The 25,908-nt window shown below is 44.9% G+C and overlaps 1 protein-coding gene across 2 annotated transcripts in view; it reads right to left on the bottom strand.

Moving 5' to 3' along the window:
• Loxhd1 (lipoxygenase homology PLAT domains 1) overlaps positions 1-25,908 on the bottom strand; it is a 165,234-nt gene that overhangs the window by 16,294 nt on the left and 123,032 nt on the right. Inside the window, exons 29-37 of one of the 2 annotated variants that reach the window (XM_063231735.1) lie at positions 25,577-25,731; positions 21,655-21,864; positions 21,398-21,533; positions 19,426-19,634; positions 18,390-18,575; positions 15,793-15,920; positions 14,251-14,368; positions 12,335-12,509; positions 10,310-10,495 (exon numbers count right to left, since the gene is read on the bottom strand). In XM_063231735.1, coding sequence (XP_063087805.1) covers positions 10,310-10,495; positions 12,335-12,509; positions 14,251-14,368; positions 15,793-15,920; positions 18,390-18,575; positions 19,426-19,634; positions 21,398-21,533; positions 21,655-21,864; positions 25,577-25,731 — 1,503 coding nt within the window. The remainder of the gene's footprint in view (positions 1-10,309; positions 10,496-12,334; positions 12,510-14,250; positions 14,369-15,792; positions 15,921-18,389; positions 18,576-19,425; positions 19,635-21,397; positions 21,534-21,654; positions 21,865-25,576; positions 25,732-25,908) is intronic. The other variant, XM_003474065.4, reaches the window with a different exon arrangement.

The following is a 25,908-nucleotide window of genomic DNA, read 5'->3' as shown; positions in this document are numbered from 1 at the left end:
CTTTCCCGGTTACATCCTAGGAAGTAGGAATCATATCTGATGACCTCTTAATTATAGTACAGTATTATGGACTTAGAGTTCAATAGACACAGAAGTGATATATTCTTTTTACTTTCAAAAGTGAACTGTCAGTTCTTTATTCTAGTGAAAACTATCAAGAATTCTTCAACAGAGAGATTCACTTCACCAAGTAATTCTTCTCTTTAAAACAACCTATGGCAAGCTAACAGTTCATCTGGATAACTCACATTTCTTCTTGGTTTGAAGTGATTTACTCATCACATTGCCTTACCTATGGATGCATAAAAGAATGCAGCTATTGTCTTTCCAAAAACACTTTCACAGTTGAATCATCTAAGAGGCTACTGGGTGAAACTCTTGTATTGGCAGGTCTGGATTCTAGACTCTGTGTACCCACCAAACTGAACACAATATATCTCCATGCCTCAGTTTCCATATTTATTCATTGTGAAGGTTAAAATAGATAATCTCTGAAGTCCTTTGTATTTCTGTGAATTTGTACTATTCAAATGGAAGCATATCAATTCCTTTCATGGTTTAAAAAACCTTCATCTCACCAGCTTTAATTTAACTACAGGAAGCAGGGAGAACAAGATAAATTAGAAAATAAACACTTGGCTTATAATTTGCTCACTACTGCTAAAGCTCTCTAGGTAATTGGAATTAAGGGAAAGAATTATTTATCTTGATTTTCCTCTGTAAATTATATTTCATGGTAATCAAGTAGCCTTAGGGGTTATATTTTTTAAAGAAAAATTCCAGTTAATAAGTGGATGAGGAATGACAGAATTATAAAGTCATATTTGTAACTCTAATTTATCATCACTGGATGAAGGTACTCAATAAAGAATCATGAAGGAAACTTACAATGGAGCAACCAGGCTGGCAGCCCTCTGTTTGTTATTTGATGTCAGTATCAGTGACTACTTCATATTATATCAGTACACAAGATTTCTTTAGTATACACTACGGAGGAAATGTGCATATATTCTGTGTACTTCATACAATCTGAAGAAATGTAAAAAAATTTTGTTATGAAGTGGAAATTTAGTGATACAAAGAAATCACTGTTAAGTGTGACAATGTGATTTTGTAAGAATATATGCATTTTAAAAAAGAGAACTATAGCCAGGCATGGTGGCACATGCCTGGAATCCCAGCACTCTGGGAGACTGAAGCAGGATTGCAAGTTTGAACCTAGCCTGAGCAACTTAGTAAGACCCTGCCTGAGTATATACACAGATACATAATTATATGTATATATGTATATATGTATATATGTATATATAATGTTTAGGATGAAAGGACACAGAGTTTAGGATTTAATTTCATATCCCTAGCAAACAAAAAGAAGTCAAGATAGAAAAAATTTAAAAAGTGTTAAAGCAGATGTGATAAATCATGATAGTTGTTGAACTAGGGTGATGGGTACACAGAAGTTCATTATACTATTTCCTTCACCTTTGTGCATGTTTAAACTTTAAAAAATGAGCCATTTGTTAAACAACAACCAAAAATGGAAAGATAGATCCAGGGAAAGAGAAGATTGCTGGAATTTAATCAAACATGTGTAACCTTTCTTATATGATGTTTATTGAGGGTTTATCAGCTTTTTTTTGTGGAATACTCTCAAACGAAACATATTTGTCTTTACAAATTTCTATACAAGGGAAAAATAATGTAGCTGAAAAATTTAAACTAAATATGAAAAGTGTGGTACACAGAGAGTTTAAAGGCATGTATAACAATCTTGGCTTGTATTAGCATCTGAACCTTCATCCTTGGAAAAGTAAGTTACTATAAAGAAGAAGTTGGACCCAGTACCTACAGTTCTGTGTTCCTCTTATACCCCACTATCTTAACCATGTGGGCTCCATGAGGATATAGAAATCTTTTCTCTGTTGAGCCTCAAGACCTACCAGTGGTATATTGCTTTCAGACCTAAAGCTTGGCCAGAGCGAAAAAAGCTGCTTCTCTGCCTACAAGAGAAAGAGGGTGACATTAATGTTTCAGGATTTGTTTAAATCCAGGAGTTGTTATGGTACCAAGGTCATCAGATAACCTTTGACTGTGTAAGGTGGGTTTGCGGGGAGGTGTTAACCTTTTGGGGAGTCTGGCATCTAAATAATAATAATAACAAGTAGCTACCCAGCTGGAGTTGCTTAGTCCTGTCCGAGATGCTGCACATCTCCTTCTTCTTTCATGGTTTTGACTGTGATGAGATAGCAAGAATTAGCTAATTGGCTGTCAGGTTTTAGAGCACAGTAGAAAAATGTACTCAGAAAATTGAGACAGTCTAGATGTGTGCACATTCAGTGTCATGGAGAAGGTGCAGCTGGTATTGGAAAACTTAGTCACGAGGCTGAAATTTATGGCCAGGACTCAATTTCTGGATATACCAACACATAGGATAACTCTGATTCTGTAGAAAATGGAGTTCCCTATGACCTAGGCATGAGAAGACAGGAAAGAATCCAAGAACCCAAAACAGGAATACGGTTAAATTCTATTAAGATATATTAAATTGATTTCATAACACAGGCAATGAATGTGATAGGCTTTTGGGAAAGAACAATGCACAAGACAATGGTACTTGTAGAACCGAAAGTGAAGGAGAGAGAAGGTACTTGCAGATAGGCTGAGGGTTCAGGGAAGGGACAGGAGTAAGGCAGGCAATCAGAAGAATGTTCAGCGGGAAGGTAAGGACATAGGCAGGGAGAGACAACCGTGGGAGGATGCACAGTGAGCTGGGTCATAAGACAGAGGTCCCAGTGGCTAGAATTAAACTGCAAGTCCAGAGTAGGAGCAAAAGTTAGTCTATGATACCGATTAGCTCTAGGCATTTCCTCTTTTTCCTGCCTAAAATAGTTTGTTTTTGTGTCCCAGTTGCCACCAAAATCATTTCTGGGCTATGGAGACCCCAGGTGTGAGAGTTGGGAGCAGCATATTTGCTGAACAGGTCATTAACCGGCACTACATTGAGTGTTATGACTCCAGGCCACCAGTCTCATTGTGCTTTAAGCTGCTGTACTTAACCTCACTAACACCGGACTTTTTGACAGAACTGTATTCTGATCTGGTGTGTTTTACCTTGGCAAAGCGCCTTTAAATACCTTCTGACCCAGCTGTGAATACTGAGGCAGATTCTTTTCTGTAGAGACATAACTGAATTGAGCTCTTAGGCAAGTCTGTAGTATTCTTCAGAAAGTCTTTCCCTGAGGTAGTATTTTCCTAGGGCAGTTATAAAAATTATCGCATGCTTGGTAGCTTAAAATAAAAGGATCTTACAGTTTCAGAGCCTAGAAATCTGAGATCAAGGTGTCAGAGGGGCTGTTCTCTCTTTTGATGCTCCAGAGAAGAATCCTCTTCCTGACTTTGAGAGCTCCAGCAATCCTTGGGTTTCCTGAACTGGTATCTGCTCTCTCCCCAGCTAATCACTAACTCCTTCACATGATCTTCTTTCTTCATCTCTGCATGCTTTCTCATATTCTTTATAAGTACACAAGTCATCTTTGAGTTTAGGATGCACCCTAAATCTAGAAATTTTATTTCATTTCAATATCCTTATCTGAGTCCATTTGCCAAGATCCTAATTCCAAGTTTGATCATATTCTGAGATTCCGAATAAGCAAGAGTTTGGGGATGAGGTGGATTGTTCACTTACTGTTGGAGAATGCTTTAACCAAGAGTATCAGATAGGATGTGCTACATCTGGAGACTACTTAAATATCTACAAAGATATTTCCATGAAATTCTAGAAAATTCCAGAAAATTCTGATCTAGAAGTTGCTATGAGCTAATATTTGGTATAAATTTATTAATTCACTCACATTACTATTAAAGTCTTACTATGTACAAGGCACTGGAACTACATGTGTCAATCGAGTAAGTTTCTACCCTTGAGGGGATTAAAGTCTGCCAGTTGTAACCAGTAAGGCAATGACAATTCAGCATTGCCAGTGCTACAAACAGAGATATGAGTAGACAAGATTAGGAGCACAGAGTAGGAAACATCTAACCTTACTTAGGATAATCAAGGAGCTTCCTGAAGAAGGTAAAAGGTTTTTTTTTTTTTAAAGTAGAATTTAAGGATGAATAAGAATTTAGCACAAGAGAATGGCAGGAGTACATTTATCTCTTGGGTATGTACTTATGAATAACTGTTAGCTTGGTTAAACGGTGTGTGATTTCATGTAGAGGAAATTTAAACAAGAACTGTCTTCAAAGTTAATGTAATGTGAAAGAGAGGAGAGTGAATTAAAGAAAGTTTTTGAAGGGAAATAGTTAATCTTAGAGTGTGTCTATTGCTCAAACACGAATGTACCTCTCTGTTCTCTGGATGAATTGAGGTATTAGGAACCAAAAGGTAGTTCTGCTTTATAGGAAGGAACAGAAAGCGGAGAGAGTGAGGCTAGTTGAGAAAGGTTCCCTGACGTGTGTACGTGTGTGTGTGTGTGTGTGTGTGTGTGTGTGTGTGTGTGTGCACTTTTGTCTGGGGAGCACTAATCCATGAATGAAGAACGGTTATTTCTCTCTCCCCACTCTATGACAGTGATCTGAACAGTTAGGTATGCAACAAAAATTTTCCTCAAGGAACTCTAAGAATTTTCTAAGAAGAAATCATCATTTTAAATATTTTGAATTGCTTTGTTATTTGAAAATAAATGTGGCCTAGTGTTTCCTCTACTGAGTTTATGTACAGGAATCTTTGGAGTTGGGCAACAACACACCACATCCTGGGGTTTTCATGACCAGTGAACAATCCTTGCCATTACAGAGTCCGCACATTGAGTCCCTCCCCTCCAAAAAACATTTCAGTGTAGAGATAATTTTACTCCCTTCTTCCTTCCCTTTAATTATCTACCTTAAGTGCTGGAATTCTTGGGAATCCTCTCTGGGTTACCCTGGTTTTCCTTAAGTGACACTTTTTTCCCCGTAGACTCTGATTCACTCTTATTTGAGGCTTCAGCACTGTGCCTGCACTGATGACTCTTATATCAACATCTCAGGCCAGTATCTCCCAACTAGTTTTCCTGCTGAGATCTTGACCCTGCTGTTGCCAGACACCCCTTGGATATCTCTGAGGCCTTTAAACTACACTTATTAAGATGAAGAAAGTCCACCAGCATCTTCACCTCTGCCTTAAATAGTTTTCGAACCTCCCTATATTTTCCTCCATTCTCACTGCTACCATCTTATGCCAACATTGTCTTCTCGCACCCATCTTCTAAGCATCCTCTGGCCACAAGATGGTTGTTTTTTTCTCTAACTTATTCCTCAGAGTTTGTACAATAGTCTTCCCTGAGGGAGTCCTGTTCTTCAATTCTTTGACTGTTTCTCAGTACAGTTAGGATAAAGAGCCAATCTGTAACAGGACTTAACTTACCATGCATGGCCTGCTCCTGATTATGTCTTAGCTTACAACTCCATTCCCCATTTGTACTCATGCTGGATTTTTCTTGATTTTTTGGCATTTATCAAGATTAGTTCTGTTTCATGGCTTTTATATTTTCTCTTCACCCCACCTCAGAGGTGCTTTTTCAGTTTTAGCAGTCACCACACTTCACTGAATATCTTCTCATGTTAATTCCTCAAGTCTCAGCTTAAAGATCATTTCTTCAGAGAGTTCTTCTTTGAGTCCTCAGTCTAGCACCTTAGGACCTCCATTTTAGAGACTCATAATTATTTAAATCAGTTACTTTGTTTAATAAATGTACTTTTCGGCTACAAGCTTGTCTCGAGACCACAGGAATCTTGCCTGCTGCTTACTGCTCTGTCCCCAGAACTGGATAAATGCCTGACGGCAAGAGCTCAATACATAGAGGTGATTCTCTATATGTTACCAATTTGTGGATTTTTTCTTATTGCTAAAACTTTATTTGTAACTCTCAAATTAATATTTACATAGTCGTTCAGGAACACATGCCAAATGGTGAAAAGTTTGAGTCACCTGGTGCATCTGTTCCCAGATGAGAACAAATGAGGCAACATAGCCTTTTGGTTCAGCTCTTACACTGTAAGCATATGTCCTTTTCCTGTCTTGTTAGCACCAAGATTTCCACAGTTATTGTGCTTTTTGTTGGTAAATTCTTTGTTTAAATATGGTCTCCAAACATAGCATTCAGAGCCAAGCTGAAGAGCTGCTTAGTGTTCTTCTGAGTGCAAGAATTCTGGGATGTACCTTACGGAGAAAATATGTGTTAGCTAAGTTTCCTTCAGATATGAGTTACAGTGCTGTTGGTTCTGAATTAAGTATTAATAAATAGTATATGTTTAAGAAGATGCCTTTAAACAGGCACACATATAAAATAAAGTTATGTATTGCAGTTGTTTTAACAAGAGACCCACAGGAACCCAACATTGTGTCTCCTCTAGTAGAAATGGTTCAGTATTTGCTAATTCAGTAGCACAGCAACATTATAGTGCATGACATAATGAGAACCAACTGTGCTTGACTTATTAAGTAATGTCAATATGAACACTGTGGGGATTGTTAGGGCTGCAGTCATGAAAGACCTGGACTGTTCATTTTTTTCTAAGGAGAGATCATATTCACTAGGAGAAAAAAACAAGAAAGGAAGAAACTCAGACATCACTGGGAACAAATAATGTCCCTGACTGCTGAAATGTTACTGTGTGACCTTTTAAACTTCTTCACAAATACATGAGGTTCTACTTTCCTAGACGGAACGGAAGGGATATGTGGAGACAGGAATACCTCAGAGGACCCTGGAAGTTTTTAATGAGAGACAGCCTGAGATGGAAGGAGGGGGAAAACATGAAGGTGTGCCAGTCCCAGGAATCAGCTGAGAAGCAAAAGGCTTAGTTGGGCTGAGGATGGGAAAAGATGGAGCTAGAGATGGAGACCTTTGTGGCAAGACTCATGGAAATGAGTTCTAATGTTGAATCTGCATTACTCTTTATTTATGAATTGAGTGTGGAATACATGGTAAGGTAGACCACCTTGCCAAACATCTGGATGTCTAGAGCAGGCCAAGCTGAGAAGAATCAACCTCCAAAGCAGCAACTCAGGATCAGGCTATAGAGGTGAGTCAACAGAAACTAGAGGAGGAGTCAGAACCCTGGACAGTTCCGTGGAGCTTGAATACTGTTAAATGTCTCCAAAAGTGTACTGTTTTAATAAGGACATACTGGCCATTCCCTCCACCCTCACCTGCCTTGAATAAAACAATTGAATTGTAGATGACCCTGGCATGGTCTTCCTTCTTGGAAAAGGGAGATTATCTAGCCCACATTAAATTCTTCCCTACACACATTGGTGGCTTGACTGGGAGGTGGCTGGGGAACCCTGTGGTTGAACCTGATGGAATGTTTTAGGCCACCTGGGAATACTATTTCTTCTTTCTCAGCACTTTGTTGTATTCTGTAGCCTCTAATGTAAAAGCTAAAAGATGTGGCATTTCTTAGCTCTCTCTGAGCTGCAGAGCTAACAGCTGTTGAGTCCCCACTCTGCTCCCTATTCTGATCCAACCCCAAACGCTCTGCTCAGCCTCATTAATTTGCTTTATCAGGTTCCTCTAATTAGCTCAGTGGAGTCACATACACAGGGCTTTGTGCATTCACACTTGTCATGACTGAGTGATCCACCGTTGAGTGCCATTGGCAGAGGCCCACCCTGCTCTTGGGAAGTGTCTGGGGCATAAGAGAATCTTCATGAATATGATGATTGTTGTCCAGTCAGACTTTCAACCACCAGCCACCCTATTACTGGTCCTAAGTAATGAGAGGGTAGGAGGAAAGCTCAGAGGTCTTTGTGTTGCTTCCTTCTTCATGAAGGACAATTGAGAATTCTGCAGGTACAATTCTTTAACCAGGTTTGGGATGCCATTTGAATGGACAGGTGAGGAAGAGGAGTCCCCTTTCACTGCACCTTTTCTGGACATGACCTCTCTCACTCCTCTGACACTGACACTCACTCTGACAGAGAACATCTGGGGAGTCTAGCAAACAGACAGAGACAGCTGTCCCTCATCATCCTATCTGAGCCTCTGGCACAGTGGCAGGTGACTGTTTGCCAGCTGTGGCTGCCAGAATGGGCCAGTGCACAGCACAGTGAGTCAGAATAGTCTCTAAAGACCTGCAGCTAGCAGCAGCTGTGCCCTTTCTTCTTGTGTGGTCCTGAGACATTCCAACCACCGTAGGCCTCCATATTCTTTGGTTGTGGAAGAAGGTTAATAATGTAGTAATATGATGCTGTATTTTGTTAAAACCCAAAGTGTTTTAAAAAATCAAATGTCTGCAACTTTCACAGAGTTTCAGGCACAACAGGACACTTTTGGTACATGGAAAACTGAATGGCTACACAGGTAATTTTAAAACTGTAATGCTGTGCAAACATTCATTATTTCATTTTGTTGAAGAATGGCTATTTTATCTGTGTTTAAGCTGAGCATATTCAATGTTAAGAGAAACATTTTAACTAGTTTATTCATGCTCAATCAAAAACAGTGCAGCCTTTTTAGGAAAGTGGTTGCCACCTGGAGTTGGGTTTCATCAGTGACCGTGAAGGGTGGTTACTCTAGAGAGGGAATGTGGAAGAAGTGGGCAGAACACAGCATCTGTGCAGCTCTACAGGCTGGTGCGGGCCCAGAGCACAGCCTACAGAAGGCCTTGACGGGGTAGCAGGGCAGAAGCTGCTTCAGCACAAACCAAGAAAGAGAGGAGTTAGGAAAACAGTCTGCATGGGAGAAGTGAAATTTGGTGTATAATGAACCATTCAACTCTCCTACATCAAATAGAACTTATAGGCTGAAAGCCAGAGAAAAATAGAGAGAACCAAAGACAGCTAAGTGCTAATCAAAGAAATGTTGATAATAAGTATGTCATCACAGTTACAGATATGACAAAGTATTCCTTATGTGCTTTGAAGTTAAAAATGAATTTCTCACTTGGTTTATATCCTATTTCATACTTTAAAAATGAATTTAGCCATTTTTAGGTTTACTATTATAAACAAGCAATAGAAAATCCATGGGAAGTGGATTTGGAAACATAGTTCTTTTTAGTTTTGCTTTCTTTCCTTCCTTTTTCCCTTCCCTACCTCCTTTTTTCAGAGCTAGAAATTGAACCCAGGCCTGTATGCATGCTAGGTAAGTGCTCTACTCCAGCCCAGTCCCTTTTCTTTAATTTTTATGCATAAACTAAGTAGAATTTGTGCTGTGATGTCACAAAAAATGAAGAACCACGAGTCACCTTGGAGGAAGCAGGAAAGGCTAAGCTTCATTCCTATGATCTGCCCAGAAACCTTAGTTCATTTTAAAATTTATTTTAAAGAGAATAAAACAAAACAAAACAAAGCAGATCAGAACACAACAATGCAAACAACACAGGATTTCAAGACAAGACAACAGGAAATCAACCATGGCTACCAAAATGTCTTCTGTTCTCCCTGGAATAGTTGTCCATAACTTCACACACATTGAGTTCAAACAAAACAAAATAGTATAAAACTGATCAAAACAAAAGAATGACAGCATTACTGGCCTTCAAAGCCACACAATAGGAAAATCAACAATGACTACCATAATGTCTCTTGTTCTCTTCAAAGTAGCTGTCCATACCTTCACACATATTGAAATCAAATAATAGAAAGTGGACTAATACCAATAAAAAAAGCATTATTGGACTTCAAAGCAAGATGATAGAAAATCAACAATGACTACCATAAAGTTTCATTTTCTTCAAAGTAGCTGCTCATACTATTACATGTAATAAAATCAATTCTTGTAAATCCTTTAGGAGAAGTTCTAATGGCATGTATAAGCCTACACATGTACATATATCCTTTCTGCATCAGATGGGAAAACAAGCAAATAAACAAAAAAGCAAAATACAAGAAAAACAAAAAACAAATAGCAATAGAGACAAGTAGCAATAACAAAGAGCCCAAAACCATAACAATATAAGCTTTCAAAACAAGGTGGCAGGAACACAACTAACATTATTTTGCATAATTATTTTCAAAAGAGTTACCCAGATTAAACATGCAAAATTGATCTAATCCTATGAATGCTAACTGCTTTGTTCCAAGAACTAATAGAATTAGTTGAACACTCATCTTAGCTATCTTAAGTGTATATACACAAATTTATGTCTAGAAACCTTAGTCCTAGCTGATAGCATTGTCAGAATGAAGGCAACCAGCCTTCATTTTCAGCTGCCTGTTCCCTGGAGTAGGCAGAGTCACCATGAGGCCTGGGAGGCAGGGTGGGCCCCTGGGGAGAGCCAAGGGCTGCCTCCCACCACCCTGGCCTGAAGCAGGACCTACCTTTGTTGTCATGCCAGATCCGCAGCTTGCAGAGGTGGCCTAAGCTCAGCATGTCAGAGAAATTGAATGTGTCTGTGTTGTTTCGCTCAAACTTGTTCCAGTTGGCTGACTGCTTCAGGGCCAGGGTTCCACTGTCTCCGTTCTCCCCAAAGATGATGATGAACACGTTGGCATCGGTGCCTGCTCCTGGGGTGCACAAGAGAAGGCTCTGAGTGCCAGTCTCAGCCACAGAGCCCTCTTCCTCAGGCCCTGCTCCTGGGTCCTCAGAGGAGCCAAGGGACAGATATGCAGAGTGCAGAGTTGGCAGGCCAGAAGACAGGTCACAAGGCTGAAGGTCTCTAGTTCTATAATGCATCTTACCTTTGTACTTTGTAAATGCTATTTGCCTAATTGCAGTCAAACAACTGTGAATATTTTAGCACCAAAACGCATTTATTTCAGAGGGAAAAGGTATGTCACACAGCTTGGCTTTTACAGTTAAACACACAGGCTTCCTCTGTATGAACTGGGTTCAGGAAAAAGCATAAAGGTCTGTACTCCTTTGAGTCCCCCTGATTGACACTCTTCCCTAGAGTATCATATCATTTGATTAAGAAAAATAAAGGATGTAAAGTCTCCAGCTACAAAGTAAATGTTAGGCCAGTGTGGTGGTGCATGCCTGTAATCCCAGCTACTCAGGATGATGAGGCGGGAGGACAGTGAATCTTGCCCAGCCTTGGTAGATTAGTGACTTAGCAAAACCCTGTCTCAAAATTTTGAAAAAGGGCTGAGGATGTAGCTCAGTGCAAACACCTTAGGTTCAATCCCCAGTACCACTAAATAAATAAATGCAAATGTCTTTGGAAGAGGCGCCCTGTGAGGCTCGTCTGACACACACCTGATGTCATCAGTGAATTTAGCGATTGTCTTCTGAAAGCACACCGTGCAAGAAGGATAGAGGGGGTTACCGGGTGTGGTGGCTCACGCCTGTAGTCACAGCACTCGGGAGGATGAGACAGGAGGATCATTGTGAGTTCAAGACCAGCCAGGGCTACAAGTGAGCTTAAGGCCAGCCTGAACTGCATAGAGAGACCTTGTTTCAAAAAAAAAAAAAAAAAAAAGGATAGAGGAACATGAAAACATGTGGACTTAGAACCTTTAACAAAAAGAATAAAGGCTCTGTTGTAAGGAGAAAGGGAAGAAGGGAGGAGATGAAAACATTTTACTGGATTTACTGACCCAAAATTTATGCCTGATAATCTAATGTGAGCCCTTCATTTCTTTGGTTAAATGCTTCTATTAAAATCATAAACTGCCATGGCCAACAAGGTAATCTTTCACTAATCATTTGTTGGTCAGACTTCCAGAGATGGCTCTTAGAGAGCAGGCTTGGCATAAAGGAAGGTGGGTAGGAGGCATTGCCTTGGTGGCTACACAAAAGTGTCTTTGACACTGCCCTTTCATTTTTTCTTCCTGGATTTTCTTGGAAGCCTTTCCTCTGAGTGTTCCATCTGTGTAAGTGGCTTCTGTCTGTCTTTCTGGACTTGGCTTTGGCATCACCGCTAGGAAGTTCTCATGGCTCTAACTTCTGTCTTGCTCTGGGTTCCCTAGTAGGACCTGGGCTTGCACATTTCAGAGCCTGGCCACTCAGCATAGAATTTCTCACACCCAGATGTCAGACTGTGCGGCTCTGTGATAGTCACACTCTATCACTCTATCCAGGTGAGAGCTGGAACACTGTAGATGGCTGCCCAGCACCTGGGTGTAGGAGGGACTCTGAGGAGGCCCAAAATGCTCAGTCCCAGATAAGGGGTGGCTGGAAGCAGCAGAAAGACAGCGAGCTCTGAGTCAAGCTCGTAGGCCCTTCTAAAAGTGCAGCCCAGGCTCCCTAAAAATATTCTCCCTCACTTCTCTGAGACAGAGAAGAAGCCATTTTAGTTCCTGGATGGAGACATATTGTCCAGACATCTTGTCCAGAAATGACACACTGTGGAATTTGAGGGTGGGGGACAAGAATGGTGGGATGTGGGAGGGTAGGGCACCCACCCAGGACATCGCTGGTCTTCACCGTGACGGTATAGGATGTCCACTCCATCATCTCCTCCTCATCAATGACAGCACACATCTCGCACACTAGTGTCTTTTTGCCCTTCCGCTGTGACAGCCAGTCTCCGTAGTAGAACATGGTCAGGTCTCCAGTGCTCATGTTCTTCAGCAGGATCTGGGGAGGGACCCGTGCAGGAATGAGTTTCCTTTTCCCATATGGCCCTGAATGCAGTCCCTTCTGAACCCCAGGGACCCAAGGTCCCAGACCTGAGGGGAGTTCTATGACCCAGATTTCAGGGTTGAAAAGCCCCATGGTGATTCCTCCACTTGGAGGGTGCAGGAAGTGACAATGTCTCTGAAACATGCCTGTTATGGTGCATCAGAAGTGTCTGCTGAGTGACGGACAGAAAAACAGACTAACCAAGCCACCGTCAGCCACAAATGCCAGGGAGCAATGAACTGATGACATTTGCCAGATTGTCCTTAGTGTGGCACCGTATTGTCAGTGCAAGAGAAATCTGTTAATGTCTGAGCAGGAGAGGAAGAGCCAGAGGGGACACAGGACAGATGGACTCTGGCAGATGAGGTATGAGAAACTGACCCAAGCAGGAGAGTGGAAATCTTTGTGTTATGGGTGGAACTGTGTTCTTCTTTCTGCTCAGCTGTGTCTGCTGGAGTCCTAACCCACAGTCCCCCAGAATGTGACCTTATTTAAAAGCGGTTGTCACAGGTGTAATCACTTCAGATGAGGTCAGTGGAGTGGGCCCTAATCCAATTTCGCCTGTGTTTCTATGCAGACCCAAGAGAGTGCCCTGGGAAGGATGCCCAGGCACCATGGGCTAGAGCAGATCCTTCCTCACACTTCCCAAGGGAGTGAGCCCCACCTTGATCTTGGACTTCCAGTCTCCAGAAATAAGAGCCTGCTGTTAGAGTCTCTTGTCATAGCAGCCCCAGGACTCTACTGTCTAAGGAAAGCAGCCTCTCACCAGCACCACACAAGTTGTAGAGCCCAGAGCTCATGTGACACTGAAGCTGTGTTTGCAGGACTTTTATTTCTTGTCATTAGTCCCTGTCCTTGCTGCAACTGGAGGACTGCAGGTCAGGCTCCTTTTGGCACTCATGGCCTCCAGCTTTGGGCCACATATAGAAAACACAGTGTATCACAGTATCATGTTAGTTGCCATCAAAACACACTATGGTTGGCCAGGATTTGGAAACCCCTCATCTCTGTCCCAGGGCAGTGAAGGTTAATGCCCCACTGTGGGTAGCCTAGAGCCTGAGGCCCCGTGAGGCTAAGGAAGGCAAGCAAACTGCAAAATGTAGATCCCAAGAAGGAGCAGAGGCCCGCTTCCCTTGGAGGAAACTGAATCAGTGGCACACTGTGCCAGGGAGGGGTGAGTGGAGATGGGACCGAGAACCCCCAGGCTTCTGTGGTGGAGTTCTTAGTAGCGAGAGTCTAAGGACTGGGATCCTAACTGAGCTGCTGGGGCCAGCCTTGGGCTCCTCCTGTGGCAGAGGACAAAGACGGAAAGAAGCAGCCACTGACCTGTGGGAGTGCAGGAAGCCTCCTATCTGGGGGTCTAGAAGGCCACCTGTCTTCCCACCCACTGTGACAACTTCACTATGACCCAGTTCTCACTGCTCTTTTCTCAGCCTCCATCCCAGAGGAAGCCCTCCACAGGACTCCCGACTCCAGGGTGTCCAGTTTACACTGACACTCAAGGCACAGGCTCCAGCAGTCGATTCCACTCTCACTGAACACAGACTCCTTTCTCTGATGAATTAATGCCAAGGGCAAGTTGGATCAGCGTGAGGTTCAGGGAACAGCCCTCCTCAGAGGGCTTCTTGTTAAAGTACCAGGGCTACTGATAATCCAGCAGCGCAGGTAGGAGAGGGAGGTGTGTCTGGACACTCACCCTCTCCAGGAACCACTCAGGCCGGCTGCCCAGGCCATCGATGCGGATTCGCATCTTGGTGAAGGGAGCAATGTCCAGGATCTCCATGATGAAGGTGTCATTCTGTTCCCGCTCGAACCTGGGGACCAGGATCAAGAGCATAAAGAGGGGAAGCTGGGCATGTCCAGAGCCAGATGTAGAGTAAGGAGAGATGATGAGGCCTTTACACAGCCCTAGTCTGCTCCCAGCAACTTCCCAACAGCCTGGCTCTTGCACTCAAATAAGTTCCCAGAGGACTGGGTTCAGTGGGTGTAGCTGGTAGAAATGGCCCCAAGCTAAGAGCTGCCACTTCTGGGTTCTGATCTCATTCTTATTCTTGAACAGCTGCAGCCTTTCTGGAAGTGAGTTTCCTCACCGATAGTCTGGGGACACTGACCCTAACTCTGCAATTCAACAAAGCTGTCTTGGAGACCAAATGGATGTAAAATCAGGTCTAGAGACAAAAGAGAGTTTCATACTTGAAAAGCTTTAAGTGACACTCTGAGTAACAGGGCCATCATGAATGGTGCCGCAGGGTGTACACTGTGCAACTCAGAAGGTATCATTTATATTTTTCTGTGTGCAGTCTGTGTAACTGGAACACAGCAGCCTCAGCTTAGGTAATGCTGACAGCTGTAGAATGGTAGCAAATAGAAGGTGATGTTGCATTTGCTGCTATTATTATTTCCTGCAGGATGACTTCATCATTGCCGAGATGCTTTATCCAGGGTTTGTGTTGTTATCCAAGTACAACTGTCTACAGTGGGGAGCCAATGACAGGGACAGACAGTTAATATTCTAGGAGGTTCACCTTACTGTCATTTCTAATTACCGTTTAAGAGAGCCCAAAGCTTAGGGCTGCGGACCACCAGCGTGATGACTGGCTATGGCACTGGAATATCACCTTGCTGTGCTCCAGTTTCTCACCTTGGAAGAGGAGTGACAACAGCCTCCCTGGGCTGGGGGAAGAACAAGGTGTGTTGCTTTCCTTAGCTGGAAAGTCACATGAGTCCGGGGCCCTTGCCTTTCTGGCCCTACTCCTTCTCCACCATCTGAGCCAGTGCTTGGCCTATACTAGGTGTTCAATTGTTCTTTAATGTTTTGAGAATTGATCACTTTTGATTTTACAATCATTTTGCACCCAAAAAGTTACAAAAAAGACTTCTGTGTTATCTTTCGCCCAACTTCCCCTAATGTCAGCATATAACATTACCACGGCACAATTAACAAGAAATCACCAACGGTGCAACATCGGCATCCAATCTGCAGACCTTACGGTGAACACCTTTGCTTGACTGGATGAAAGAGGGCCGAATGGAATCGCTATGGACTGTGGTGACTGAGGAGGGCCTCCTAGAGGACTAGGTTTGGGCTGAGTTTTGAAAAAGAAGGGTATTGAGACAGGATGAGTGGTGATGGGAAGGTCCCCCCATGTGTGACAGAACCAGCGTGGCTGAAGGCAGCGTGGACAGGGCTCAGAGGGTTGGATGGGAGGACGGTGTGGGTGGGGCTTTCTCCGGGTACCTGGCCTTCTTTTTGTCCAGCTGCACCTCTTCTGTACTCCCGTTGATGCCATAGAGGGTCATAAAGATGTTGGAGTCAGTGCCCCCGCCGACCACATCACCTGTCCACACTGTCATTTCATAAAGCACCTGCCACAAGAAGGACATGGCCTCGAGCTTAAGCCTCCCAACCAAGTGACCCAACAGGCCCCTTCCTCCCCAGAGAAAGAAGGTATACTCTCCAAACCTCCCGGCTCTGAAAAAGGCCCTCCCCCAGCCAGTGTGCCCGGCTGGAGAGCAGGGGCCAAGACTGTCCCTCTCAGGCTACCCTGTGCCCAGCCCAGCGCTGGAGAGGAGTCCAGTTCCAGCAGAGGGCGCTGTGCAGCGGGAGCGCGGCCAAGTCCGTGATGTGTAAGTACGTCCAGTAAGATGATTGCGCCACTGGAGCTCTTAGTCGGTGTGAACCGATTCTGTCAGTCCCTCCATGTTAGCAGGGCACCGTGGCAGGACAGTGGTTTGGGGGAGCAGATGCCAGCGCTCCATTTGAATCTGAGCTCTGTCCCCTCCCAGCCTTTGACCTTGGGTAAGTGTCCCCCTCTCCAGCCTCTGCATCCCCTGTGGGAAACAGAGGCTCATCCTGGCAGAGCTGACAGAGCTTCAGATAGTTCGTGATGGCGCCGGGGGCTTGGTGTGCTACGCGCAAGGCTTGAAGAGGCAGAGTGGTTCAGGTGTTTCTGCGTCCTGCCTCAGCCAGTGCACACCGTGCCTTCTGTGAGCAAGGAAGGCTGCGGGGGTGGAAGTAACATTTAAGAGAATCCTATTTCAGCCCACCTGGAAGGTGGAACCATTGTATATTCACCTAATTTTAAAATTTAGATTGTGATTTTGCTCCTTTGCTTAAGATTGACTCCAAAGAACTGAGCTCCCTTTGTCTGTAAGGACAGCTGCCTTCCCAGGGAGGGGGTGTCTTCTCTGAACAAGGCCTCGTGACAGGAAACATCACCTGGATCACACTCTGGAGTGTTCTCTGGCCCTGGATCTTTACTCTGCTCTTCTCATTAGGTGGTCATGGACTGTTTATTAAGTCTACAAGTTCAGGAAAGGAGGAAAGACTGCTCTATCTTCTGGAACTATCACTGGCCCTTCCCTTCCTCCACTGGCTGCCATGTTCTGTCTTGGCTAGGTGAGCATCTGGTTCCCTCTGCCCAGAAAGTGTAGATCTTGGAACCCAGGGTAGTTATCAGAGTGGTTGTGCCTTTGCCTGAGTGCCTTCTGGAGTCTCCATTGTGATGTCTCAAGATCAGAATGGCCTTGTGCAGGTGGACCCACAGGCCAGCTGCCACCAGAAAACCCCCTGGCTGCCCACCAAGGGCACTTGTGATGGGCAGAAGGGGCTCCTGGGAACACAGACAGAGCCTGACACTTTTTGATCTTATTCAGACAGACATAAAAATAGAGTATTAAAATGAATGCTTTAGTGGCTGAGTGGTGACCCCCAGCCCCTGTGTTTCCCGTGTCCGCCTCTCTCTCCTTTACACAGGCATATCCCTTTTTATGTAGTTGGTGAGTTTCCAAAAAGAGACAGAAGCCTGCCATCAGGAGTGGTGGGGAGAGGGCCAGTCCACAGGACCCCGTGGTGCTTTGTATAGTGACACACCTGCCTTCTTTTATTCCGGGAATAGCAGGAGCGTGGGGTGGGTTTTTGCCCTGGGTAGGGTGTGTTGTGAGCAGGGGGTGGCAGACAGGCTGGGAAGTGGGTCAGAGGCTGTGATGAGCAGTGTGCCCTCCCACACCACAGTCTGACCACAGATGGAGGTGTCTGGGGGAGGGAGGTTGTCTGTCCAGTGAGAGGGGGGTGAGGGCAGCAGCCATGCTCTGCCCAAGGGGATTTTAGTGTCCAGGACAACATAGCCTCTCCTGCTGCTCCCACTCAGGCAGGTCTGGCTTTTGAGGCACTAAACTACTGGTTTGGCTTCAGAGACAGGTAAGAGCTGGGCCATCTGTTGACTTCACAATTTGTGAGAGAGAAAGAGAAGCCTGCAAGGTCATATGATGGATGGCCCGTGGCCTCTAGACATCCTGCCATCCTGCTTCCTGCCTGGCCCTCACCTGTGAGCTCATGCAGCCTTTCCCAGGGCCAGTTAGATGTGGAGCACGCTGCTCAGAACTCCTGCCTTCCCAAGAAGGTCTTATGTAGACACACTCACTGAGTTATGAGATCTGCAGGCTCAGAGTATCCCCAGTGCCCTGATTCCTATTCCTTTGCTGTGGTGGGTGGAGTAACCTGGGAAGACCATGACCATGCATGGTCTTGTGGATCCGTCACTGTCTGAAGCTTTCCCTGGACAGTTCACGTTCATTAGTACTCACCAAGATCGGACACAGGATAGGCTATGAAGGGAAGTACTAGTTCCATGTAGTAGTGGACAATAGCAAGGCCCAGAGGGGCCAGGTGAGTTTTCCAGGGTCACACAGCAGCAGACCAAAAGGAAGTAAAGTTACCTGACTCCAAACAAAGTGAGCCTGGCTAGCATATATCAGGCTGCTGCTTCTCCTGCCTCCCTCCTTCTTATGTCCCTGCTGGGATCCTGCTAGCAGTGTACACTCAGTCCCCCATACCTTCACCCCAATGTTCACCACCAAGGCATCCAAAAGGTCAAAGACTCGGGAGGTGACACCATCGCCTCGGTCCTTGGCAAGCCAGCAGTTGCAGCGCACCGTGTACTTGGTGCCCTGGGTTGGCACCGCCAGACACAGCTCCTCCACCAGCCAGCAGCTCTCAGGGGAGGCCCCATCATGGCCCAGCTGGAAGGGAACACCAGCTTCATGAGGATATGAGCATGACTGGGAAGAAAGCGTCCCCTCCTTGTCGGGCACCTCATCCCCATCCTCAGTATTTCCTACAGTGTGTCAGGCACTCACTAGGTGAAGACCCTCCCATGAAGGGGAGAGTTTTTAAGACCTAATTAAGGTCTCTAGGCCAATTATTGGAAGTAATCAAAAGATGGCTTAAGGTAGACGTAAGATTAATTAGCTGAGCCCTTTAAAAGAGGATCTGGATGTCAGAGATGAAAGAAGCCAGAGAAATTTGGAGCTGAAGAAATCCTTCCTTATCAGCTTTGAACAAACACATCAGTAGGTTTTGGAAATGGACAACTACATGGGAGGAAATGGCAAGCAGCCTCTGGGAATGAAGGCTTCTATCCTATAAGCCCTAGACAATGAATTTGGCCAATGACCAGTGGGCTTAGGAGAGGAGATTCCAAGCCTGACGAGAACACAGCACTGATGCAGTTGGCTTTCATCCCAGTAAACGTTTGAGAAGTGGACACAGCTAACTTACATCTGGACTCTGACCCATGAACAATCATGCACTCATGTTTCTTTGACTTACTAAGTTGGTGAGAATCTTACACAACAATAGCGAGCCAATACATAGAGTAGCCCCATTGAGTGGGCAGGAAATGGGGATGCAGAGGGGCAGGCGACTGACCCAAGATTGCCCAGCTCATTGATGGTGGAGACCTGGAGATCTTCCTCTACTGCCTGCTCTGAGGAGCTCCAGGTCATTGTCCTCCACTTCCCAAACCACATAGTGGCCATTTCCTTCCTTTCCTGTGGTCAGTCACCGTCACAGGGCCCCAAAGACCAGCACCTCTATTTTCTTGATGACACCCACGTCCAAGCCTCCAACGTAGAACTCCTCCACGGAGCCGCAGGCAAAGCCCCTCTTCCCCTGGGGGTAGTCCAGCCAGATGCGGTTGCTGTGCTCATCCTCCTCCCCAATCAGGATGACGTAGGCCCGGCTGTCGGTGGCCGCGTCCTTGTGCTTCCCGGTGGTGACCGACACATAGTAGGGAATAACTGCAAGGGATCGTGGGGTCCAGCCTCATAAATGGCAAGCTGGACAAGGGTGCTGCCCTGTGGGTTGTGGACTTGGAAATGAGTCCTGGAGGGTGCTAACCTCAGCCCTCTGCTCAGAGACCACAAGAGATGAGACTTCCCAGACTGTGGCATGCACTGTGGCATCTACTTTCCAGGAGTGAGGGAGTGCCATCACTCCTCATGTGAAGACCATGCAAGATGTCCTGGTCATTTACGTGGAGTGCCAAGCTTCTAAAAGCTCTCTGACTGGCTGTCTTACTTGAACTTAGTATACCTGGTGAGGAAGGGTAAGAGCAATTCCCTCTCCCTAAGTTCAGGAGTTGTATGCCTGCAAACCTTAGTATAGTCATTGAAAATGAGATCTCAGGGAAAAAGCAACAGCAAGGTCTCAGAGAAAATAGGAATTGGAGGAAGAATAACAAAACTGTATCATATCTGTAACATGGTAGATGAAAGTCTAGTAGGTATCTCTTTCCAAATGCAATCAAATGAGATAGAATAAAAGCTTGCCCAGGTGGTGTGGCACAGATTTTTAGCTATTTACTCAGTATTTATGCTTCTCATAGCGAGGGATGATTATAATATATGAGTAGATGTTGTTGAGTGGGCTTCTGGGAAGTCTTTTTTAAAAGGGCCTGATTCTCCTGGAAAGAGTACTCTTTTACCCCATCCCTCTCCATTCATTTTGCTTGAGATATGAATGTGATGGCTGGAGCTCCAACTGTCATCTTGGAATAACAGACATTTAGGATGGAAGCTATCTATTTATAAGCTTGCTAGAGTGACTAGGCTGAAGGAAAGCAGAATCCTGACTTCAGTAGAGCTGCTCTATTAGTCGCAGATGGTCTATCTTTTACTGTTATGTAAGAGAAAAGGAACAACTCTGAATTTGTTTAGGCCACTAGACTCCAGACCTCTGTCATTTGCAGTAATTAATTGGTAGGAATTGGAAACCCTTCCCCTGTCTTATCCTCCTCAGTAGGCTGGGAGATTCTGCCCTGGTGTAGTGGTTTTCAGTTATGCAATGTGCATCTCTTTGGAAAGTTTCCCAATTGTCCCCTCCTGGCTGGAATTATATGCAGCACTTTCTGTACCTATACATGGCCTTTTTCTATCTTTGCAAAGAGAATGCTACTGGCCTTTCTGATCACGGTGCTTAATTAAGGACAAAAACTTTTTGTGGTCCTGTCATTTATTTACAGAGTGACAAGGTGAAGCATAAATAGATTGGCTCTCTGCCTGACCCCACAACCCACCACATGGTCTCCTGGAGAGCAATATTGTGGTTGCCACACTGTTATGCTTAAGAGAACTGAATAGAAGGCAAGGCATTGAAACGTTCAATAGACAAATATAGAACTGCCTTATCTCAGAAATCTGCTTGGTGAACTTGCAGGAGAATTATAATACTGTTTTTTGAAGGAAAAATAAACTGAAGCCAAAGGCAGAGTTTGCAAGATACCTTCCTGGTGAAAAAATCAGTGGGTTAAGGACAGCATCACTAAATCTTTAGCCTTTGCTTCTCTATCTAATAATGGAGGCTCTCTTTCTCTGCCTTTTCACCTCATAGGGCGGATGTGGGGATCAAAATAGTCAATACATATGATGACTTAGTAAATCACAGAGTAGTAGATCTGCGTTATCAATGATGATGAGACTAATGGTTGGCCTGTTCTAAAATAGCTTAAAACCATTTCCTTTTGTCTGCTCTTCCTTTAGAAAGCCTTTGTGGCTCAGCTTACCTGGGCCATCCTGAACATAGTCGACCATAGGCCCTGTCACTGTGGCAATGTCCACGTCAGCCATCTTGGAGCTCAGAGCAATTTCCCAGAAGTCAGCGGGGCTGCTGCAATTGCTACTGCGGTCCCCAGTGTACTCCTGTCCAGAAAAGCATGATTCTGGCTCTTTAGAGTTCCAGCACTTTTTGACCCATGGGTTCCCCTATAAAGATGGTGACAGACCATGGCTGAGCCAAGGTCCTGAGCATCTCTCTCTGTACCTTCTCATAAAAGAGTCTCTCCAACCGCCCATCCTCTTTCTTCAGGGACAGCCAGCGCCCGCACAGGAATAGGAACTCGTCCTCATTGGTGTCATTCCAGATCTCCACCTTCTCCACATACCAGTCTGCACACCACTTGGTGTTGTCATGGCGGAGCTTGATTTTGTAGATGACACCCAGGTCAGCAGCCTCGATTATGAAGGTGTCGGCCTGCAGAGCCCAGATATGGAGATTTTGGTGAGGCAGCACTTACTTTAATCCTAACCCTAACCCCGTCTTTTCAGAATATCCTATCCCCCTCCAATATTAGGCTGGACAGATCTTCCTTGCTGGGGAATTTTCCAGGCCCAAATTCATAGGACAATTGTTTAACGTCTGAATTCATGACCTCGCTTTCATAATGAGCCCATTTTACAGTCTATTCATGCATCTAAAACTTCCTTCATCCAAATTCCTCTTGGGATGATCCTTTAGGCATCTGGAAGATGAACTCTGATGAGCTATGTGAGTGGGGGTGGGATCACAAGGCTGTGGCAGACACAGAGGAGGAGCATTTGGCACAGTCCTGTTAACTTGAGGTACTAGCAATTGAACGGGTTCATTAGAGTGAAAATGGCACATTCAGAAATTACACTTCTTTCCATCTGTCAAAGACTTTTATAGTGCATGGAGATGTTTATTGCACAACAACATTTACAGTTGGAAACTGGAAGCTACCTGGGGTTGACCACTTTTGGAACAACTAAATAACCTGAGCACAGCCTTTCCTGCAGAATAGATGCATGTGAGAGCTCAAAGAAGAGATGGTTCCATCTACATGTGAATATCCTGCCACTGAAAGATTCCCAAAGCATCCCACCAAGTGCTAAAGGCAAGTGGAAGAAGTGCTTAATGCTATGATAACCTTCATGGAAAAAAAATGGAAGCAGAGAGTAACATCATCTGCTTTCTCTGGGCACATGCACAAGTAAGCAGAGAAAATTCTAAGAAAGGTGTGGAGACAGGAGAAAGCATAGAAATTTTGGAAACTGGGCCCAGTGCTCTGTAGGGGACGTCACAAGCAGGCTGAGCAGTGGGGATCAAGAAGATATTTACAAATCCTGTGAAGAACTCAGGCGGAGTCTGTGACCCTTAGAACCCTTGAAGGACTGATGCAAAGGGAACCTCCATCTGTTTTGCATGGGTTAATGAGGAAGCTAGAGGATGAACTGGCTCTTGAGGGCTGGAGGAGGGAAACCAGGTCAGTTCACTAAGCAAGGCCAGAGCGGAAACGCTGAATGCGAGGGCTGGCTCAGGTGATCTGAGATGCTGAGAGGAGAGAATCTCCAGGACAGGTGTTTGGGTGAGGGTGGGGAGAGGGTGCTGACAGGGAGTGGGGTGTCAAGGATGACTCTTGGATTGCAGAGCAAGTAATTGGAGAAACGAAGCTTTGAGATGCTTGGTAGTCAACTTGAAGTCACAAAAGTAGTTCCTGAGCCAGCTGTATCTCCAGCTCTCCTAATGGAGCACTAAAACCAGATGAAAGGTAGAGAGTGATGGGAACAACAAGCAAAAATTTCTTGTGATGCAACAACAGAAAGAGAGAGAGAGAAAGAGAGAGAGAGAGAGAAAGCGCCTGAATCTGACTAGGAGATAACAGACTACATCTCCTTCATTTATACTTTCATTTATATATTGCCTCAACACGTATTTATTACTTATTTTCTGCCAGCCTCTGTAAATATAGCCATGAACAAAAAATCCACCTATCAGCTATGCACCACACATTTCTGTTTTACAATGTGTGAATACACAATGCAAGAAGGGGACAGGTGATATAACTGTGTGCCAGGCATGGTTCTGGTACCTCACATGTTTTAATTCGGCTGACTTTCACATGACTCAAAATTAGCTCTGTTTTATGGTTGAGGAAACTGAGACAGAGATGTAAAACAACTTGCCCAAGATCACGCAGCTAGTATTAAACCAGAACTTGAACTTAGGTGATCAGGCTCCGGGGTCTGGATACTTGAATGACACGACTCTTGTAGAGTCAGGGACACCACACAAATCTACTTGATCTCTTTGATTTTTCCATTTTTCCACAATGGAAAGAAGATGGATCTTCTAACTATTGTACATGGGTAGTGAACAGTCATGTCTCTGTGAGGGGTTGGGATGACTTTTAAATTATTTTTTTCCCTGTAACAAAGCACTGCTCCATTGTGTTCTGTTTTTCAGTCTTTAGAGCTAATTAGCAATCACGTGACTATTCCCACTTCAAAAGTAGAAAGCTGAAGTTACAGGTAAATAGCTTCTGTCTGGGTCACAGAACAAATGAACGGAGTTCTGGGGCCTGTCTTCCAGGGACCTGGTGACCAGGGCTTGGGCTCCCTCCTGAGGCCTCACTCACGGAGTCTATGGCAACTGCACATCCATGCAGATGACATCATTTTTCTTGTCTTAGAGTTAATTTCCTCCCCACCAATATCAAGTGCCTCAACTCTGGGGCTCATGCCTGGCTGAGGGTCAGGCTTAAGGACATTCTTGATGAATAACTATTGAGTGACATGAAGTTCCCATAGACATGGTCACAGACAAGACCACAGTTTGTGATAGGAGCCAAATTTGATGTCCATGGAGAATGCCTGGTCTGTGGGGGGTTTAGACAGATTTAGATGGAAGGGGAGAAAGAAGAGAGACTGTGGGTCAAGTGAAAGGATAAGCCGGAAGAGGAATGGGAAGAGGGTCTATGGTAGGGAGAGGGAGGCTGTGTAGGTGGGAAAGGAAGCTTGGCAATGCCCACCTTTGGGCCCTTCTGGACAGAACTCTTCCTTCTTGTAACATTGCTGGATCTCAGAGTTTGAAGAACTGTCATGGTTTATACCTAGATGTTTCCACAAAGCCTCAGGGAGTCATAGGGTTTTTCACACATGGCTGAACTTAGCATGTGATGTGGGGATTAAGAGCATGTGACTAGTAGTAAATCAGTCCACTGATTGACTTGGCATAGTTTTTATTAGGATTAAGGGTGTGAGTGCTACACCTGCCCTATGGCGGGTAGCCTGCATGCATTATATGAGGCAAAAAGATGCTACTAAGCTCTCTTGCTTACTTTGCTGCCTCTGGCCACCATGAACAGTTGCAGTGCCAAGACACTGCCTTGGAGCCAGCCAATGATGGACTGAAACCTCTACAAACTATGAACTAAATAAACCTTTTCTTCCTTAATTTCGGTGTTGGGTATTTTGTATCAGTAACAACGGATACAACAGAACAACAGAAAAGTAACTAAGACAGATACCGACTTCTGGTCATGTGGTTTTCAAGCCTCTTTATAATTATGGTGGCTGTTGCTTAACAGAGGATCTATATGGCACCCCACCAAAGAGGCCAGGTCAAAATGCTTCTACCTATGTGGTCATGGGGAGCCTATCTGTCCTCTCAACACTCCCCTTGTCCCCATGTTCCCAAGGGCATCAATGCTGCTCAAGGCTCTGACCATCACAGTTTAGCTGATTTGCATCTAACTCTTTACAGATAAGAAAACTGAGGCCAAAGAAGTTGAATCAGACAAGGAGCAGATGGCAGCATTACACTTCCAGACCCCCAGGTGCAGCTTCTGTTAGCACAGGTTCTCCACAGGCTTCATCTCCACATGCAGGGACCCCTGTCCCCCAACCATCACCACCACTGTGATGCTGGGTTTGGTGATGAGGATGAGCCATCCACATGTAGCCAACAACCTGGAGCCAGGCCCTCCTTGGCCCCCCAGCCCATCTGTAGGACCCAGGGTGGGTGAATCAACTGAGAGTGGGGGGCAAGTTCAAAAGACCAGTAAGGATGCATGACACCGTGAAAAGACGCTGGACATCTTGGGATCAAGGAGAAACAGGTAACTGGAGTGGGGTGGAAAGGGGAGTACACTCAGTGCACCACCTACCGTGCCTCTCTCGAACTTGTTGGTGCGGTTTTCGGATTTGCCAAGGTACCGCTCTCCAGTGTCCCCCAGGTCCCCGTAGATGGTGATGTAGACCTTGGCATCCGTGCCTGCCCCAGGAACATTCCCTGTGAAAATCTGCACCGAGTACAGCACAACTGGACAGGAAGTTGGAGAGACAGACAGGGGGAAAAATGATGACGGCAGTTAAGGTCTGGAACTGGGTTTTTAGGAGCTCTGGAGCTCTGTCTGGATCTGGAGGAGGCAGGACCTTCCTGTCATTTGCTCACTGAAACATGTTTGGCTACATTCTGTGTAGACTCCCCCATGGTCTG

This window comes from Cavia porcellus, unplaced genomic scaffold (genome assembly GCF_034190915.1).
Source record: "Cavia porcellus strain 051 isolate PalLab524CR breed Dunkin Hartley unplaced genomic scaffold, mCavPor4.1 scaffold_20, whole genome shotgun sequence".
Lineage (NCBI taxonomy): Eukaryota > Metazoa > Chordata > Mammalia > Rodentia > Caviidae > Cavia > Cavia porcellus.
The sequence above is the reverse complement of the archived record's forward strand: the minus strand, read 5'-3'. Positions and strand labels throughout refer to the sequence as shown.